Source organism: Corapipo altera, unplaced genomic scaffold (assembly GCF_003945725.1).
Source record: "Corapipo altera isolate COAL_440 unplaced genomic scaffold, ASM394572v1 133, whole genome shotgun sequence".
Taxonomy (NCBI): Eukaryota; Metazoa; Chordata; class Aves; order Passeriformes; family Pipridae; genus Corapipo; species Corapipo altera.
This window is the reverse complement of record NW_020884939.1, coordinates 1,512,419-1,530,797: the sequence shown is the minus strand read 5'-3', so window position 1 is coordinate 1,530,797 and position 18,379 is coordinate 1,512,419. Positions and strand designations below refer to the sequence as shown.

Here is an 18,379-nt window from a genome sequence, read left to right as displayed (position 1 = left end):
AACTTACTCAAAAATTCTTACGGCCAGAATTTCATCACTCCCCGACACATTAACACAAGCGCTTTTCACCACCTTCCACATTCTCCCAGGACACAAAGGTTAGAGGCACATGACTCCCATCACCATTCTGAGCCAATTTTTGTTCCAGGTTGTTCATTACCTGTTTGTTGTCTGCTAAACCCTGCCCTTTGGGAAGGGATGGAATGAGTAGTTAATTCACTACTAGTGACATATCTGATGTTTATTGATGATGTGAGGACATCTTGCAAGAAGACACCAACTTCAAATTTTCACATACCAGCAGATCATACACTTATGCTGAACACCATGATTCAAAGAGTGCACAGCTGAGTGGTAAAAGCAAACCTATGGCCTCTGAGCTTTAAAAGTCCGTTTCTCTGAGTGCTTCACATTACTGGTCACGGGAGAAGGAAAAACATCAAGGAGCTGCAGCAGTGTAAACATGAAATGCCAAAGAAATTATTAAAATAGTATTTTATTTTACGAATAAAAACTAAACAGAATTAGGACATGGTTCTATTTTCTCTTTTTCCCTGTTTCCTTTGAACTATGCTGATCATCTCTTTTTGAACCAAAGCCATATCTACCATTCCTGTGCTGATCCTGCCACTCGCTCTCCAGCTGTCTCAGCATTTCCTGTGTCAGGAGTCCTTCACGCAGCAGTCTGTTGGCAAGGGATCCCCGGCCATAGCTTTTCAGATCCTCCTGCCTCGTCCCAGACCGAGAGGCTCTGGGGTTCCTGGCTCTCCTCAGTGCTGGAGCCTCCACTGCAATGGACAGTGCCTCTGGGGACTTGGCACCACGACGGTCAGAAGCCACCTTGGCATCCCTCTTAGCTGTGGGAAAGTCTTCGGACACAACTTCTGCTGCACCAGGAGCAGCTGCAGACTGGGATGCCCGGATCAGCTTCGTGATGTTGCACACACCAACCTGTATAATGTCATCCAGTTTCTTCTGAATATCCCTTACAAGGGCAGCATCAGGGAACATATCCATGAAGCGGTAACTGAGAGAGGCAAAACAACACCCAGTTAAACCTTTCCGCTCCAGGAATGCTGACTGGGATAAAAATGGGACACATACTACGTAAGAAAAAATTTATTATGTGGTGCATGGGAAGGCCACAGTATTATAAGCTGCATTTCAGCTGCTTCAGTCCAGGATCACCTTGTTTCTACCTTTCTCTCTCTGTCAGTCACAAACTGCTCTCTGCAGAGCCCATGACTCGCTCCCACATCACTACACTTGCATTTGTCAGGATCCTTCAAAGGGCCTAAGGGGCCCATCCTGCACCACGCACACACGGGCCTGAAGACACTGCTCTTCTAGAACTGTAAGTCATAAATTCTAGGAGAAAATAAAAACAAGTTTTCAAGCACAAAGACAATACCTTAGCCACAGATAGAGGTCAAAAACATCATGAACAGCTTCGAGGTGTACAAGTTCTTTGATGTTTTTTGGAGCAGCCAAGGGCCACTTGGTGTGTCGGCAGAGCCAGTCAAAGGTCAGGGGCTCGTTTCGACTGAACTGTCGTGCAAACTGAAAAACAAGCAAGGTCCTCAGTCAGTTAGGAAAGAAGAAATCCCAGAAGAGTTAAATTCCCTGGAGTCTGTGTACAGAAAATACCTGCTTTGTTTTACACAGCCCAAATGCCACACATTCTTTTACTTAATTACTCAACACAGGAGTCATCTCTCCTTTGCAGAGCCTCATTAACACAATTTGTGCATGGGCCATGCACAGAGTTCAGCAACAAAGGCACAGAGCTATCCAGAAAAGCATAACACTGAAGGCATTTGATTTCATCCAGTACAGCAGATGGACTTTGTCTCTTTTAATTCTCCTCCTCATATTTGGTTAATTATCTTGTTTCGGAGTCCCCGGGTTGAGAAAATGTTGAATGTATTCCCTGGTTGAGGAAACACACTACTCACAACCCAAACAGCTTAATCTGCACTAGAAAGCAGCCCTTCTGAAACTCAGACACCTCAGCTCTTTAAGTAACAAAAAAACAAGTCAAATAAGATTTAAATCTAAAATTTTCAAAAGTTCTGATGACTTGGAATAAATGCCTCCTAGATGGTTGATACTAGAAGTGGGTTTTTTTGGCCAAGGAATGGTGCTTAAATTCACACAAGCATTCACAACATCCCACCTCCCTCCAACACCACATTATGCCCCTCTGCACCTTCATTCCTTGGTGTCTGAATGCTCAGCATTTTCTTAACAAGACACTTTTTTCAACTCTTTCATCAATCACTCAATTTTTAAAGAAGATTATTAGCTCCTTTTGAAAAGCAGGGGGTCTAACATTTCTGACCTGAAGGCACCACATCAGTTTCATTTTTACACTACTTCATTTTAAAAGTTTAATGGAGTCTCTAACAAGGGCACAAAGGCAATACTGTCTAACAAAGTAACAGTCTCAAATTAAATTATTAATCTCAAAAACCTGAAAAATCTGTTGACTACAAATTCCTCAAAATAATCACTCTGGGGGCACAGTGAAAAACAGTTCATCCAGGCCTGAAAAGTGAAGTGACATAATTTTGAGAGCAACTTACAGCACTGTGTTTTCTGGGGTTTTAATTCTGTGTAACTCTTCTAACATCAGCAATAACCCTTGATCCCACATTCTTCTCTTCTGTTGACAAGCTAACACCCTGAAGCAGCAGTAACTTGAGTTTTAATGACTACTTTTAGGCACACTGTGGTGCAAAGCTTAACAGTGCACAAGTGACTAGGGAACATAAGTGATCCCTCCTGGTTCAGAGCTCACCTGCAAGGACAAGCAGGAGGATTCTCTGAGTCAAACAGCAGAAAAGTTGTCCAAACCCTAATTTACATCACGAGAACCAGTTCTCAGGACTTAAAAGCTCTGGTCCATAAAATTAGTGAAGAATGCAATTAGGAAAAAAAATACATCTCCAAATATTTTATATTACTGCCCGTGAGCACTTTAAGAATGCTCTCCAACGACCTAATGACAAATCCCACAGTAAATACAGCAGACACAGTCTCACTGCATCAAGACCCACTTGCTCCAATATAAACATCACATTTTTTTGAGGAAAAAGCCAGCTGACCTTCAGCAACGTGGTACACACAAAAGGCTCTTTTCTGTTCAAGGGGGCAGTGCAGAAGACATATCGTGACCTCAGATTTAGTGGAATGTGCTGAATCATATCTGCTAGAAATTTAAAGTCATCGATATTGCAGACAAAGTACATCCCATCGACCTGTGAGAGACTCACAAAAATATCCTGTGAAAATACAACCAAACGAAGAGAATGTTATTAGAGGAGGGGGTTGCTAAACTTTGCATTACCAAACCAAAAAATTATTTAGTGTTTCAAATGCTGGTTAAACTGAAAGAATAGCTAAAAGCCATCAAATTTGACCACAGTAATAAAAAAGGGGCAGGGGAGTTCCCTCTACTCTTTTAGCAGAGCTTGCATGAACTTCTCCAACACAGGATCAAAGGAGAAGACATAACACACTATGCTTTATTTAAACATTTTCAGTCAGTCTCCTGAATAACAAAGTTCTGGAACTGTAAATTTTAGTTACAAAGAACACCATTATAGGAACCAGTTACTACTATGTTTAGAAATTTCTCCAGGTTTGTCATTTAGCATGACCCAAAAAGCTAACTTTACAGCATTGAATTCAATAATTGAGATATATTTAGCTCAATGTCAGGCTCAGATCTATTTTAGGAAGAAAGAAAACACAAGATAAATACAGTATTGCAATAGTGGAGTTCAAAGAAAACCTGAAATATATCCAAGGTTTGGAGAAACAGGAGATGCCAGGGTACTTGGCATCAGATGCAGGGGGAATTTCTGTGGGCCCCCAAAATTATTTCTCCAGTGTAAATCTTTGAAAGAGTTTTAAAAAACATCTTTAGAGAAACACTGAGTTTCTTAACTAAATATGTGACTGAGTACTTAAGAGATCAATAACTACACAGGGTTCTTATCTTAATACTTCTATGGTGGCCCAGAAACTGTTAATAGCAAAATTTTAAAGATGTGCTCCCTATCAGCCTAAGTCTCCCAGGAGTCTCCAGGTATAATCTTTTATCTCAAGGTTAGAAATCACACACTTTGCTACATAACAGTACATTAGCAGAGAACAATAATGCACATTTAAATCCATGAAAGCTGCTAAAAGTTTCTCAATCTACTAAAAGTTGCAATACTATTCTTTAAAGACACCATTGGAAGCTTAATTTCTACTTTAAAATGTTTAGGCACATCCAAAAGATGTACTACCCACCTAAGGATGAGATCAAGTAGATTGCACAAAATCTATTTTCTCAAAGTTACGCAAGCATTGTTACACCATAAACCCCACGGAAACAGAGAAAGAAAATCAGGTGACTCTCAGATATACAGAAACCTGACGTGACCAGCCTAGTTTCACAGGAATTTTCAAATAATTTACCACAATTTCAGTCTCTAATATTTTCGGCCTCAGACCAAAATGTCTACATTTAAAATTCAGAAAAGGTGAAATGAAAAGGCTGCTGCACAGAATCCAACACGTGTGAAAATACTGACACGCTTGAAGAGCTTTCAAGTTTATTACAGCACAGAAAAGTTAAGTATTCTAAACCTATTTACAGTCAGTGCTGTGGTAGAGAGAAGAATCCAACTGATAAAAAATACACACAAGGCTGTCTGTCAGGTTCCCACAGTGTATGTTTGTACAAAAGCAGTGACTGTAAGTAATTCTTAATTTTTAATGCAAAAGTTAATATTTTGGTCATGCTTACAATTAGATTGGATAGAGTAGCATCAGGAAGATGATAAGCAAACATTTCTATCTGCTCAGGAGTAGGATGTAGGCCAGCTGCCTAAAGGGAAAATAAAGGAAAAAAAATCCATTAATTCTCAATATTGTTTTAAAGTTAATGCACCAGAAGCAACACACAGAAAGACAAAATGCAAGAAAGAAACCAAAGCACCCTACAGACTCCAGTTTATTTAGCACACTTATCTGAAACTTAGGAACTTCTGTGCTTGAGCTTTTAATTCTTAAAAGAGCAGTTTCAGTATAAATGCAACATTGCAAGCCTCCAAATGGAACATATATCCAAAGTCACTCTGGCATGACACAATCCACTTTTATTACTACATTGTAAACAGACACAAGGAAAAATAATTTGGGGACAGAACATCATAAACCAGCCCCAGAGCACGTCTGTGCTAACTGGGTACTGAGTCTCTCACCTTCACAGGGGGCACAGCCTCGCTCAGAATCTCCTTCAGCTGCACGAGGTCCTCGTGGTGCATCGTGGTGACCTCCCCCTGTGTGAAGGAGGAGCCAAAACGCCCGGCTCTGCCTGCGATCTGCAGGGCCTGGGAGGTGGGAATGGAGTCTATTTCCTTCTCTCCCTTCTCATTGACAGTCGGCTTCACGATGGAGTTAAAGATTATTCTTCGTATGCACCTGGAATATTTGAACGAAAACAAAGAGGAATCTTTTTTTTTCTTGCAAATTACTTCCAATATGAAGAATGAAAGCCTTTTCTTTTTTATAAGCTTTCTTCTTCTCTATAAATTAAGGTATCACAGAGACTACCTACAGACACAGTGTATTCCAAAGGGCACGACAAGACTCCTGGTTAGTCACAGGAGAATTACCAGCCCTGCACATATCAATGATGTTCTAGTAGGGTCCCAATCCATTCACCATCAGTAGTTTATAGCAATGTGACTGCATCACCTTCACCAACAAAACACACCTGAAACTGGGCTGAACTTGCTCTGCATTTCAGAAATGCAAGAGACTGGTAACTCTGACAACCTAACACACATGACTCTTGTTGATCCAGTAGGCACAGTTAGCCACTGTCACACAGAATTAGGCCAAGGGAGCCATTAATTCTTGGAATCAGTTTTAAAATTAAAGCTTAATTCTGCCCAACCAAATTGAACACTACTTCAGAATGAAAATGTATGTACTGTATTATCTAGACATAGCAGATATTTGGCCAAATTAACAGACTGGGGAGAAATAAGCAAGGAAATTAATGCAGGCATAACACCCAAAAGAAAAATACTGCAAATACTTACAAATTGAGTCCCATTCCAATTGCATCTGTAGCAACTAAAATTTTGCATGGATCATCAGGATCGTTGAATTTCTTCGCCTGTTCAAGTTTTGTTCCTAAAACAGAATGACAAAACACATAGTAAACTTCCTACAAATCACTAAGCCCAATGCTTTTTTAATAGGCTGAGAGGAAAAAACTGGTATTTGATTGGTGTTTGGATGTTTCGGAGGGAAGGGGGCAGGAGGGACTTAAATCATTCCCAGAGCTGTGGATAGACCTCATTTAATTATATCTATCTGAAGATCAAAATTAAGTACATAATAAAGGTCTAATCCCAAGATTAAAACACCAGTCAATGAAAGCTGATTACTTTCTTTAACTAAATAGAAAAGCAAAACTAGGAAACTTGTGCTGTTTTATTTTAAAATAAAGAAAGCAGTGTAAGGGTTTTTTCCTAGGAAAAGCAGCAAGAAGCAGAACATTCCCTTAGCAATAAAGGAAGAGTGCTTTACCTGGTGGCAGACTGCCATATATGACAGCACATTCTAATCCTCTGGCTTCAATCTGTCGGCTCACAGAGTAAATGTCATTCTTACTGAAGCAGACAATGCAGTCCCCAGGACGGAGGTTATCCAAGGATTCCAAGGCATAATCCAGCACAGTCAGAGGAGTGAGTCTCTTATAGTTTCGGACCTAGAATTAAAGTTGTCAAAAATATTTCTTTAAATTAAAAACTTCCTGTGGAATATCAACCAGTACATTTATTATCACATGTGACTGTAGCGCTGAGGGACCTCTCTCAGTCCTGAAGGGATAATTCCTGGAGAGAAGGAAATGTACACCCTATGCACTTGCATACTGGCAGCACTTCCCAAGCTGAGAACTATACAACTTTTTCAAGAAACAGAAGAACTATGTATTTTTTACATGTAAACTAGATTCCAGATGCAAACTAGATTCAAGAAAAGTAGTACACAGGCTACATCCCTTGATCTATCAAGAAATGAGTGTCTGCTTTCAGTCACGTATCTGAATGCTCTCACTGGTCCTCCCTTTCAGAATTACACACCCCACCACACACAGACATATAAAGCTACAGCTAATTCACCTTGAAATCATGAAGGTTGGACTTCATTGGGAGCATATTTTGTTTTTAAATACTCTTCTCAAAAACACCTTACCAATTAAAAATACCTCCTTTCCTCATCATGTGGAGAATAACTATCAACCAACCCAGAAAAATTAGCAAACCTGAGGGCACTGTGCCCTCCAGGAAGATCAGAATTGTAAAGAAAGCCCCTGAACAGCTGTAGCACCTGTAAAATTCCCTGAGGGGAACACAGCAAAGCACTTTTCTTTGAACTCAGCAAAGCACATACCATCTTTCAGCAAAACAGTACTACTATTTAAAAAGAAAAAGAAAGAACTTTGCAACATCTCCTTTGATTTACAGAAGCCAAGAATCATTCTAATAATGGCTCCCATATGATAACTTTGATCAGTGATATCCTCAAAAGACCATACATTTTTTGCCTGTTTTACAGCAAGGAGAACCTGATGTTCTGTCCTTAGCTTCTCAGAATTCAAATACCTACTTCAACTTCCTCCCCTGTGGTGTACATGAGCTCTGTCACCAAGTCAACAGCAGCAGCTTCTCCACAAACATGGATTTCTTCTGCACAGAGGCCTGAACAAGGTCCAGTGTTAAAAGAGAAATGTTACTTATATATAAACAACAGTAGCTTTAGCTGACTCTTAAGTTACCCAAAAATTACATTTATCACATTAGAGTGATAATTAGAGCAGCCAATACCTCGCTGCACACTCAGCCAAAACAAGAGGTACCCTCAACCACTGAACAAATGGAGCAAAGTTTTTATTTACTATTTATGTTTAATAACTCCCAAACCACAGCAGAACTGAGTGTCTTTATTTTCTGCATGAATTCAACCCTAATGCACGCAGAATAGAAAAGGCAAAAAAACAGAGGCAGAGGAAGCGTGAAAAAAACATTCTGTTGAACTCATCATCAAAAGCAACCAAGGGAAGGGGAGAGGGCAGAGGGAATCAGATTCCAAACTTCTGTGAAAAATACGAGGGAAAATGTTTCAAAATTTCCTCTTGAAAAATTCTAAAATTAACAAAACAAGCATTCTTCTACAAATTTTACAGATTGATGCAACTCTATAAATGAGCCATTTGAAATTAACACTAAAATATTTAAAGCTGACATACATTGAACAGTATCTCTTCCTAAGGCAATCCCTGAAAATTGGTGTTGTTTTAATTGAACAAAAAAGCACAGTTCCAAAAAACACTCAGTGTAAAAAGACAGCAAGATGTAGCAAAGACTCCACATTACCCAAGGAAGAAAAACTAAAGGAAGAATGTAAATAAATTTTTTAAAAAACACTCATTAAGTAAAACATGACAGGTAACTTGCTGCCATGCAGACAAATCCTTTGGGGCAGAGTATCTCTCTAACTTGCTGTGAGAATACTTATGAAGAAAAAAATACTCACTTTTATTTTGCATCCCATATTGTAATAACTTATGCATATACTGACTGCTAAGCTTGCATTTAACGTGCCATTTGCAGTTAAACAGGTTCATTGCCAACATAAACCAGCTTACCCAGAAGGGCTCTCGTCCAAGCCCACCCTCTGGCAGGATCTCTGATCATCTGAATTTCATCAATCACAGCAACTTCATCTTAAAATAAAAAAGAAAAAACATGATGCACCAAGGAAGAGAACGTGGCACAGCAGTACAACACACGAAGGGACTCAGAGGCTTTATAAATAAGGTATCTCAAATCAAGCTAATCCTCTACCTCCAGAAAGCTACTCTGAGATGATCCAGGTTTCTTGAACTGCTCTAACATAGTTCAGAAATTGTTGAAATAAGAGTGAAAGGGAATAGCTGAGCTACTTCAGAGTCCAAGCAATAATACACATGAAGATCCCCCTGATAAGACTGACACAATCATGTATACATACAAGGTGTGTTAGTGCTGCACATTTCAATGGTACAGGCAATATGAGGAGCTTGTCTGGCATCTTCATTGGCATAGACACGCTCTTCTCCCGTCACCAGGTCACATGGCACGTTCTAAAGGAATTCAAAAAACTCAGGTTAAGTTTCTTTAATATAACACAATCCTCTTTCCAAAGAGGAATAAAATCAGTGTCTTACAGTAGCTTCTAGGACAGTATAATGGAAGCTTTTCCAGAAAATAACTACCCTGCCCTCTGAGACTTGTGCCCTGTATTTAAGTCCTATCAAACTAGAGGTATAATGAAGAGGTACTATCTGTAATTAGACACCTTCTCCTACCCCTGCAGGAAACTACACCTTCCCCTGAGCATTTCAGAACTGTCACAACCGCAACAAAAGAACTGTCAGAAGAGCTGCAGTACAGGGGGCTCATAAAGCAAGGCCCAGCAGTGAAGGAGCCTTGCAAGCTCAGCTCCAGCCTCCTCCAGTTCATTTGGGGATTGTTTTCACACACACTGAACACATGGGAATGAAGTACAGCAACTACCAACAGGGAACATCACTGCATGGTACCCACAGCCACTACGTGGTGCACATTACCCAGGACTCGTCTCCTAGGACAAGCCAATTATGTGTGAGTTTGATAAATCAGTAAGAGGAATTAAAAATTCTACATCAAAAAAAGAGAAATCACAAAACCATTTGTGAATGCTACTGTACACACACACACACTGTGCTGCATTAACATGTGATGTGTGGTTCTAACTCTTCAGAACTGATTCTGTGCAGCTGGAATCTGCACACTGGTGGGAAGCCTCCAAAAATATGCCAGAAGTAACAAAAAAAAGCCCACAGTATTCAAAATTTCCTCTGGAACCTGAGACAGGGCACTGCTCTTCAACTCAACACATCTGAGTCTGCAGAATTTTTCATAGATGGTGAAGTGCAATATATTTAAACATAGAAGCAGAAGGTTGAGGGGAGTTAAGCAAGGGTAATTTTTGTGTACCAGCTAAAATAAAGGTCATGGGTAAAAGAGTCACGGTTCCCATGTTGAAAAACCTCACAGCAGAGCCTGGCTAAACCTGGAGAGCAACAGATCACAGCCTAAGGGAGGGAGGTTAGAGGGATGATTGCACAGGATGTGCTGTGGGGACAGTGCTGTTCCATCTGCAGAAATGATGTTCCATTCTGTTCACCTAAAGCATTAAAGCACAACTGGCATTGCCATGAGCTGCAAAGCAAAGGCACCTGTCCAAGCACACACAGACATGCATTCCTGACACTGTCCCAGTGCTAAGCATGTTGGGAACTGATATGACATACTGACAGCATCGTTAGTCTTTTGGAAGATCTCATGAGCCAGAAGTTTTAGTGGGCCGCAGTATATTCCAGATTTGGCTGACAAAAATCTCTGGATAGCATGGTAAGTTTTTCCACTGTTTGTAGGACCGGCATGGAATATTATCTTTCTCTGAATAGCCCTGGCATCTGGATACCTAAAACATACACACAAAAAAAGCAGATCTGTTAAACATTTATCTAGTGTTCTGGATACTGATTCAGGAGAAACTGGAAATTAGCTTAAATATTTATTTATTGACTTTTTAATGTGTATTGACAGCAGAAAGATCACGTTCTTAAACAGAGCCAGTAAAAACAGGTTACTACATCTTATACATTCATCTTCTAAATCATACAATGCTTTCAAAGATTCAAATTCACACATTGTGTTCAAAATAATTCTCATTACTCCTCTTAATCCTCTCTCCTTGGGTTTATTAACATTTCAGTGTTCTGCTGTGCTACCTCTCAAAAATACAGCCAGAAAACAGCTTTCTGGAAAGGCCATCCAGTGACTTTCATTGCCGATACAACCTTATTTTCCTTTTAATTCACTGCAATGTAGCTTGTAAAAAATTTGAGTTCCTGACAGAAATTATTGTAAAAACAGAGAAATGGAACTGAAAATGTAGCACAATCACACATCACAAAGCTGAAGCCCCCGGACTCTGAAGTTCTATGACACTAAGAAAAGAAAGCAGTGCAGCCCCAGCCCCCACTGACCAGTTGGGGGGCAGCCTCAGGTCGCTGATCTTGCGCAGGTCGTCCATGCAGTCCAGCATGGGGAAGATCTGCTTGGCATGCCTCAGGAAAAACGGGAACAGGTCATCCACGTGGCCTACGGGACAAACCCTGCTCAGTTTGCACGCTTGTCTCACAGAGTGCACCATCACAATAAACTTGGAAAAAACATTTCCACTACTTCCACCACGCACTTCCGCAATTCTTTCCCCTCCTGGCTCTCTACAAAGTTCAATAATTATCTCAGTTGCAGAAAGGTGAGCTAACATGGACTCATTAAGCAATGTAATTCAAATCCAGTGGTATGAAAAAGCTGGCTCTCGTTTCGGTATATTCACTCTGGTCAGCCCACATGCCTGAAGAACTTCTCAATAAAATGAGAAACTGGGGGAAAGCTGGATGAGAAAGAGCTTTAGCCTTTGCTTCCTAAATTCATGTGCTGCCTTGGAATAAAATAAAAATAAAATAAAAGCTTCCAAAATGCTTTTATGAAAAAACATAGCAGATCAGGATATTGTGCAGCTTCCCTAAGCTACCAAGACACAGGATGCTGGTTAAAAATTCAAAGTTTCCAATCCCTAAGTGAGAAAATAAAACCAGAGAAATCAACTCAGAAGAGACATTTGGGTTCACTCTTCTGAATGTCTGCAGAGCAGACATGTGGCCTTAAAGATCTCATTTCAGGTCACACTTCTCTACTGCCCCTCCTGGGTTTTTTTAATTGAGAATTAGTATTCAATAAATCAAAATTATTGTGAAAAGTTGAAAAAACTAATATATTCAATTATCATCTTTGGACAAGTAAAACTTGAACAAAAAAAATTTAAAACTGCCACAATAAACAACCCTTTATACTTCCAGTTATATGAGTTTTAAGGCATATAAACAATGTTCATATGTAACTAAATAAGGAGCAGAAATGAGAAAATCCTCTGGAAGATTTTATGCACAAGTAATATAAAGAGACAGTTTCCTAAGATTGCCAACATATAGAACATACACATTTACATTTGAAGACAAAACTAATGGCCAATGTAACCTTTAAATTCCCATCATTAAAACAGACATACTGTGCCAAAGTTCTGCAGCTCAAACCATGGAAAAGGCTGGTTCTGCTGTTCCCAGCTGGTTGTTGGTGCTGTTAATGACAACACAGGATGCACTAAGCAAGCAAACACTCACCTCTGTGAGTGCCACAGGGAGCCAGCACTGTCAGAGCTGTATTCCCAATCCCTAAAAGCCACCTGGCCAGCAGAGAGTTCTCCAAGTGCCCCCTAGTGACTACTCGATTGCCGAGAGGAATAAACACAACAGTTCTGTTTCCATTTCAGCCTGAAGATGCTATAAAACAACAGGCTGCTTCTTGCCAACACCTCCACCTCTCTCATTTCCACTCCAGAATGCTCCCTAGGATGGGCACAAATCCTAGCAGTGATTTTTAAGCTGTCTGACAGCATAGCAGGGGGTCCACAGGCACATAGGTAAAGCATACAGGTCAAAACCAAGGAAAAAATGTAACATTTTATATTACAAGCACTCCAGATACTTGCCTGCATCACAGCATATATCATTGAGAATAATATGCAAATCAGCACTCACAGAGCTGGATTCCATGATATATTTCCTAAAGCTTATAAACGCTTGGTGAAACAGGCGAGCTGCAAAAAATCAAAACAAGGAACAAAATCAGTGTGACCAGGACCAGAAAACTGTGTAAACATCCATCAAAACACTGAAGCAATCCATTAAAAACCTATACCTCAATATAAGCTATTAAAAGTAAGCATATAAGGTTATTTGAACTGAGTGACAGAGACAAGGTAAACAAGCAGTGTTGTGAGACCCATAAAAGACAAGCTCTACCTAATACTGTATCTGAATTAGAACAGGTTTCACATTAAAAATAAACTTGGAACATGTTCTTACCATCTAATCCATTTTCTGCTCCTAGCCTTTGGATTTCTTTTCTTTTGTAGAACTTGTTTAAATTTTTTAGAACTTCACCTGTAGAAAAAGAGAAACTTTTTTTTTTTTAGTTTGCTTAAAATTAAGTCACATTCTGCTGGCCCAAAGACCCTGGATTATCATCTCCTTACTCTGGAGAGAGGGAATCTCGCCATGGTGAACAGACTCAAACTAATTCTCCCTAAATTAAACACAATCAATGACTGACAGTATTGTGGAGAAGGACCATCTTCAACTGCAGCAGAGTAAGAAGCACCATGAAGATGAGGGCAGCATTTGAGACACTCTCCCTGGTACTTGGTAAGAAAGCACAAAGGTGGGAACCTACAGCCAATATGTTATGGAACAAACTAATTAATGTTTTGGGGTGGGTTATTTTTGCTTTTTATCAACATCCATCAGGAAACAGCAGGTTTCCATGTGAAAAGCAAATCTGCTTAAACAACTCAGTGACTAAACATCCTGAGGTACTTTCTTCTCTCCACCTGCCTCCAAGACAGACTCTCCAGAAAGATCAGTTAAACCAGAGCCAGTATTCTTCCTTTTCTCAGGTTAAATAAAGGAGGGAAGAAGAAAACTTAAGAGAGCTTTTTCATATATATCACAAATTACTCTGCTTTGTTCATATAAATTCTCTTATAAAGTTATTAATAAACCCTTTCCTTCCCCTAAAAGTTCAGTGTTGCAATAAAACTGTATTTACTCACATACGCTCTGAATTTAGTTTATTAAATGCTAGTTAAACCACAGTGGCAAAATGTGTCCCTTCTCCACCTATAGCAGATCAGAAATCCATGAAAACCTAGCAAATATCACAAACACCTATTCACAAACTTACCTTACTCTAAAACTCAAGTCTATGAGCCCTGTATTATGAAATGCTAGGAATGATAATAACAGTGCAACACACCCCTGGTTTGCCAGCACAAGTCACTGAGCACAACACTGTCAAGCTCTGCTCTCTACCACTAACTCTGTAACTCTCTGCCACGACATGAACCTTAAATTGATCCCATGAGATCAACCTTAAATTATTGAAACATTGCCTCTCTAAAACACTGTGTAACAAAGACAGTCCACGTGGCATAATGAAAATCACCAGGTGACAAGAATATGGCAAATTTGGGTGCACAAGGCAGCAGCTACAACCCATACCTCGTGCATGGCTCCAGCAATCTCCTGATGGCTTCACTCACAGTCCAAAATGCTCCCAAAGGCAGCTAAGCAAGGCTACCAGCAGGATTGCATTTCCTACACAGGCATCCACACTCTCATCAGGAAATATTTAAGGGCCCCAAAATCAAAGGCAGATTGGAAAACAGTGCACTACAAGAAAGCACAGGGCTGAATTCTCTTCAGAGCTTCCCTAACAAGCTCTAACAGTCACCACATCATCAGCGACAGAGCTAAATTCACAGCCCACTGGCCTGACCACAAGATGGAAAGGTCAATGCCTAAACACTTGTTACTATCCAAGGCAACATGACATTGGGACCATCACAGCTCTCCGTGTCCAAGGTCATGATCCTGCCTAAGCACAAACACGTCTTAACAATAAGGGAAATCAAAACAAACCAGAGCTGGCACTGCAGCCCGTGTGAGCCTCATCCAGCTGCACATACAGGGAGCAACCAGGGTACACACTCAGTCCCTGCCTCAGCCACCACCCTTACCATTCATTCCCACTCTGAGGTTTCCCTTTCTTTACCATTTTCTCATTGTAGAACTGTCTTTCAGCTTTCTCCTCAATTACTTCGACTTCTCAGCAGCATTTTTAAGGTTCTGTGTAAAAGGACAGCCCGACTGCAGTTAAGTTTCAGAAATCATGCAGTTAGGCTCCAATGTATCACTCATTTAGAAGTTTCAGCCCTGTTTGCAGGAAGACTTCCAAGTAATTTCCCTGTATCTCAGATGACAACAGTCCATTTCAGTCAGCCCGTATCTATCCCAGGGCAGCTGAACTGCTTGATTTTAGAATTCCTCCACAACTATTAGACTTCCACTGTCCAGTCCAAGTAACCTAACATACCTAACCAACCCCCTTGTTCAGGTACCTCCTATTTCTGACACAAGAATTGCTGCCAATACCTTGTCTTTCCTGGCATTTCCCACCAGTGAGCACAGCCCCGTGGTCTGACAACTGAAGCCACAGAACTGACATTCAACATGACAACTGAGCACGAGGGCTCCAAATCAACACCCATACCCAGGGCTCACGAAGCCACACAGCACAAAGTGCTGACCTTTCATATAGAAGAATTTTATTTACATTTATTTAGAAAATGGATAATGGACCATCTCCACAGCAGAAGGCCGACAGTCAAATCAAATCTCTTAAGAAAAGCTCCTTCTAACTTTAGCCTCCCAGATGCACCAAAATTGAAAGCATCTATCAGCACTCACAGGGGTACACTTCCTATGAAGCCGTGGAAAATAGATGTAGTGAATTAATTCCAGATTTGCTATGAAGGTTTTACAAAACTGGCTTTGTGAAAGTAAGCTTCAAAAAAGGCTTTTGTCTTCCTGACAGTGTCTGATTAGCACGAAAACCAGGATCACTCTGGAGCAGTAACAACTTAACAAGATGATTCACACTGGAATTACACTCAGCTGTCAGTAACAAAGCCCCTTCACCAGCTCTAATCAGAAAGGCTGCAAATGCACACATTCCTTTATTAAATCTAGTTCAATACTTGACAGAAGAATCTAACAGAGCCTGTTTGTACAAAATGCCAAAAAAACAGATGCATAACACTGTGTGTGGTCAGAACCTGAGGGGGGAAGCAGAGGAATACTTATTTCATCCTAAAAAACACATATCTGCTAAGGAAGGTCTTTCTCAGTTTTCTCTTTAACATTATTGGGTTTCTAAATACTGAATTGCTGACAGCAACAGAGAGAGCACTACAGGCCAACAAGCAGATGAGCAGCACCACACTGGTCACCTGGAAGGCATTCCTTCCAAGTCTCACACGGAAGAACTTCAAGCTCTTTGAAGTAGTTAATTTTCACCTTTGGGAATACATCATTTTAGCCAATCTGTTCTCTCTCAACAACTCAGCAGAGACCAAACAGAACCTGTGCTTATTTTCCCAGACCATTTCAGTTGTACCTTTGAAGAAATCCAACATAACTGCTTCTCTGATAAGTGAAACAACAAGGAACAAACAAGATGCCACCATTCATGTTTACTGGCACCTGAGGGATGTACTACTCATATATAAGGCAAGTTTGACAACAACACAGATTTCAGCATTTCAGCTGTTGAGGATTCTTTTCCTAGTTAGGTTTTTTTTTTTATCTTTCAGGGCCAGGTATTTTTTTCTCCACAGCCCTGAACAATTAAGATCATTTTCCCATGCTTTCTGTACTTTGGAGTTAATACAAATAATATGCCATCAGAACACTTAATTAGGAGATGATATGAAGAAAAAAGTTCCCATTTACACCCTCAATGCTTTGGGATCACCAAACATCAAAAGGATCGAGAATTTGTTTCTTATTTATCAAGTCTATAGAGATAACAGAGTCATAGAATCACACACTGGTCTGGGCTGGAAGGGACCTTAAAGATCATCCTCATCCTGCCACAGGTAGGAGCAACTTCCACTAGCCCAGGTTGCTCCAATCCCTGTTCAACCTGGCCTTAAACACTTCCAGGGATGGAGCAGCCACAGCTTCTCTGGGCAACCTGTGCCAAGGCCTCACCACCCTTCCTTACAGGGAAGAATTTTTTCCTAATATCCAATCTAATCCTGCCCTCTGGCAGTCTGAAGCCACTTGCTCTGTCACTACACTTTGCCCCTTTGACACACAAGACTATGCCCTTCTGTCTGTAACACCAATATTTAAGAAAACTAAGTTCAGACTCAGTCACGGTTCTGGAACCCCACAAGACTCAGCTTCAGCTGCAGGACCTGCCCCACGCTGAGTGGGGCACACCCAGGCCAGCTCTCCACACAGAGCACAGCTAATGGCTCTGGGAAATCCCAGAATATTCTCGAAGGGACCCACGAGGATCATCAAAGTCCAGCCCGGGCCCTGCCCAGGCCAGCCCCAGTATCGGTGGTGTTACCTCCTGCCACAGCCTTTATCCCGCTTTTCCTTCGCGGGCACGAGCAGCTGCAGTGGTCAGACAATACGCAGGGAGACTCCTGCTCCCAAGGGATAAACCCCAGGAGAGGACCCAAGAGCAGCGAGGGCCAGTTCCCATCGGCAGGACCCAGCCCTGCAGGGCTCAGGAGGGTCAGGTTCCCCTCAGCTGGGTCATGGAATCAAATCAGTGAGGTTGGAAAAGCCCTTCGAAATCACAGTCCAATTTGTGCCTAACACACCACCACGCCAACTAAACCATGGCCACGTGCAGCCTTTCCTTAAACATCTCCAGGGGCAGGGACTCCACCGTCTCCCTGGGTAGCCCCTTCCAGGGTCTAATCACCCTTCCTGTGAAGAAATTCCTCCTGACGTCCAACCTGATCCTCCCCTGGCACAGCTGGAGGCCGTTCCCTCTCCTCTTGCCCCTTGTTCCCTGGGAGCAGAGCCCGACCCCCTCCCCGGCCCCACCCTCCTGTCAAGGAGTAGCAGAGAGCAAGAAGGTCCCCCCTGAGCCTCCTCTTCTCCAGGCTGAGATCCCCCAGCTCCCTCAGCCGCTCCTGCTGCTCCAGCCCCTTCCCCAGCTCCGTTCCCTTCCCTGGACACGCTCCTGCCCCTCCATGTCCTTCCTGTACCGAGGGACCCACGACTGGACACAACCCTCGAGGCGCGGTCTCACCACCCCGCTTCGAGGGCTGGCGAGGCCTCACGGCCGGTGCTCGAAGGCCGCCCGTCCCCTCACGGTCCAGCCCGCACTCACCCTTGTCGAGGGGTCGAGTGAGCTCGGCGCCCACGTCCTCCCCGGCCGCGCCGCCGGGGCCGGGCTTCAGCGGCACGGGCACGAAGAGCGAGGTGTCGGGGGCGCGGGAGCCGCCGTCCCCGGAGGATGATGAGGACAGTGAGGACGGTGAGGACGGCGCTGCCGCGGCGGGGCGGCCATGTCTGAGCGCGAGCCCCGCGCGCGCCGGGAGCCGCCGCAGCAGCGGCCACGCGCAGCGACTCATCCGCGGGCAAGGGCGGCGGCGGCGGCGCGCGCACAAAGCGCGTCACTGCCGCGCGCCCGCCCCGCCCCGCCCCGCGCGTGCGCCGCAGCGCTTCACACACAGACACAGAGACACACAGAGACACAGCCCGCCTCCCACAGCGCCCTCAGGG

At 42.4% G+C, this 18,379-nt stretch overlaps 1 protein-coding gene across 3 annotated transcripts; it reads right to left on the bottom strand.

The window, feature by feature from the left end:
- Positions 1 to 220: 220 nt before the first annotated feature.
- On the bottom strand, positions 221 to 18,156 carry SUPV3L1 (Suv3 like RNA helicase). 3 transcript variants are annotated; one of them, XM_027660957.1, is made up of 15 exons: positions 17,985 to 18,156; positions 13,094 to 13,171; positions 12,718 to 12,825; positions 11,150 to 11,264; positions 10,413 to 10,581; positions 9,085 to 9,196; positions 8,720 to 8,797; positions 7,681 to 7,772; positions 6,598 to 6,778; positions 6,105 to 6,198; positions 5,259 to 5,478; positions 4,802 to 4,882; positions 3,108 to 3,284; positions 1,412 to 1,560; positions 221 to 1,027 (listed from the first exon to the last, which is right to left on the bottom strand). In XM_027660957.1, the coding sequence occupies exons 3-15, from the start codon at positions 12,779 to 12,781 to the stop codon at positions 538 to 540; spliced, it is 2,022 nt and encodes a 673-aa protein (XP_027516758.1). In that variant the 5' UTR covers positions 12,782 to 12,825; positions 13,094 to 13,171; positions 17,985 to 18,156; the 3' UTR covers positions 221 to 537. The 3 variants fall into 3 exon arrangements, with proteins under 3 accessions (XP_027516758.1, XP_027516759.1, XP_027516760.1); XM_027660958.1 differs by lacking the exon at positions 17,985 to 18,156 and having other exon boundaries at positions 12,767 to 12,825; positions 13,094 to 13,146; XM_027660959.1 differs by lacking the exons at positions 11,150 to 11,264; positions 12,718 to 12,825; positions 13,094 to 13,171; positions 17,985 to 18,156 and having other exon boundaries at positions 10,409 to 10,521.
- Positions 18,157 to 18,379: the final 223 nt, after the last annotated feature.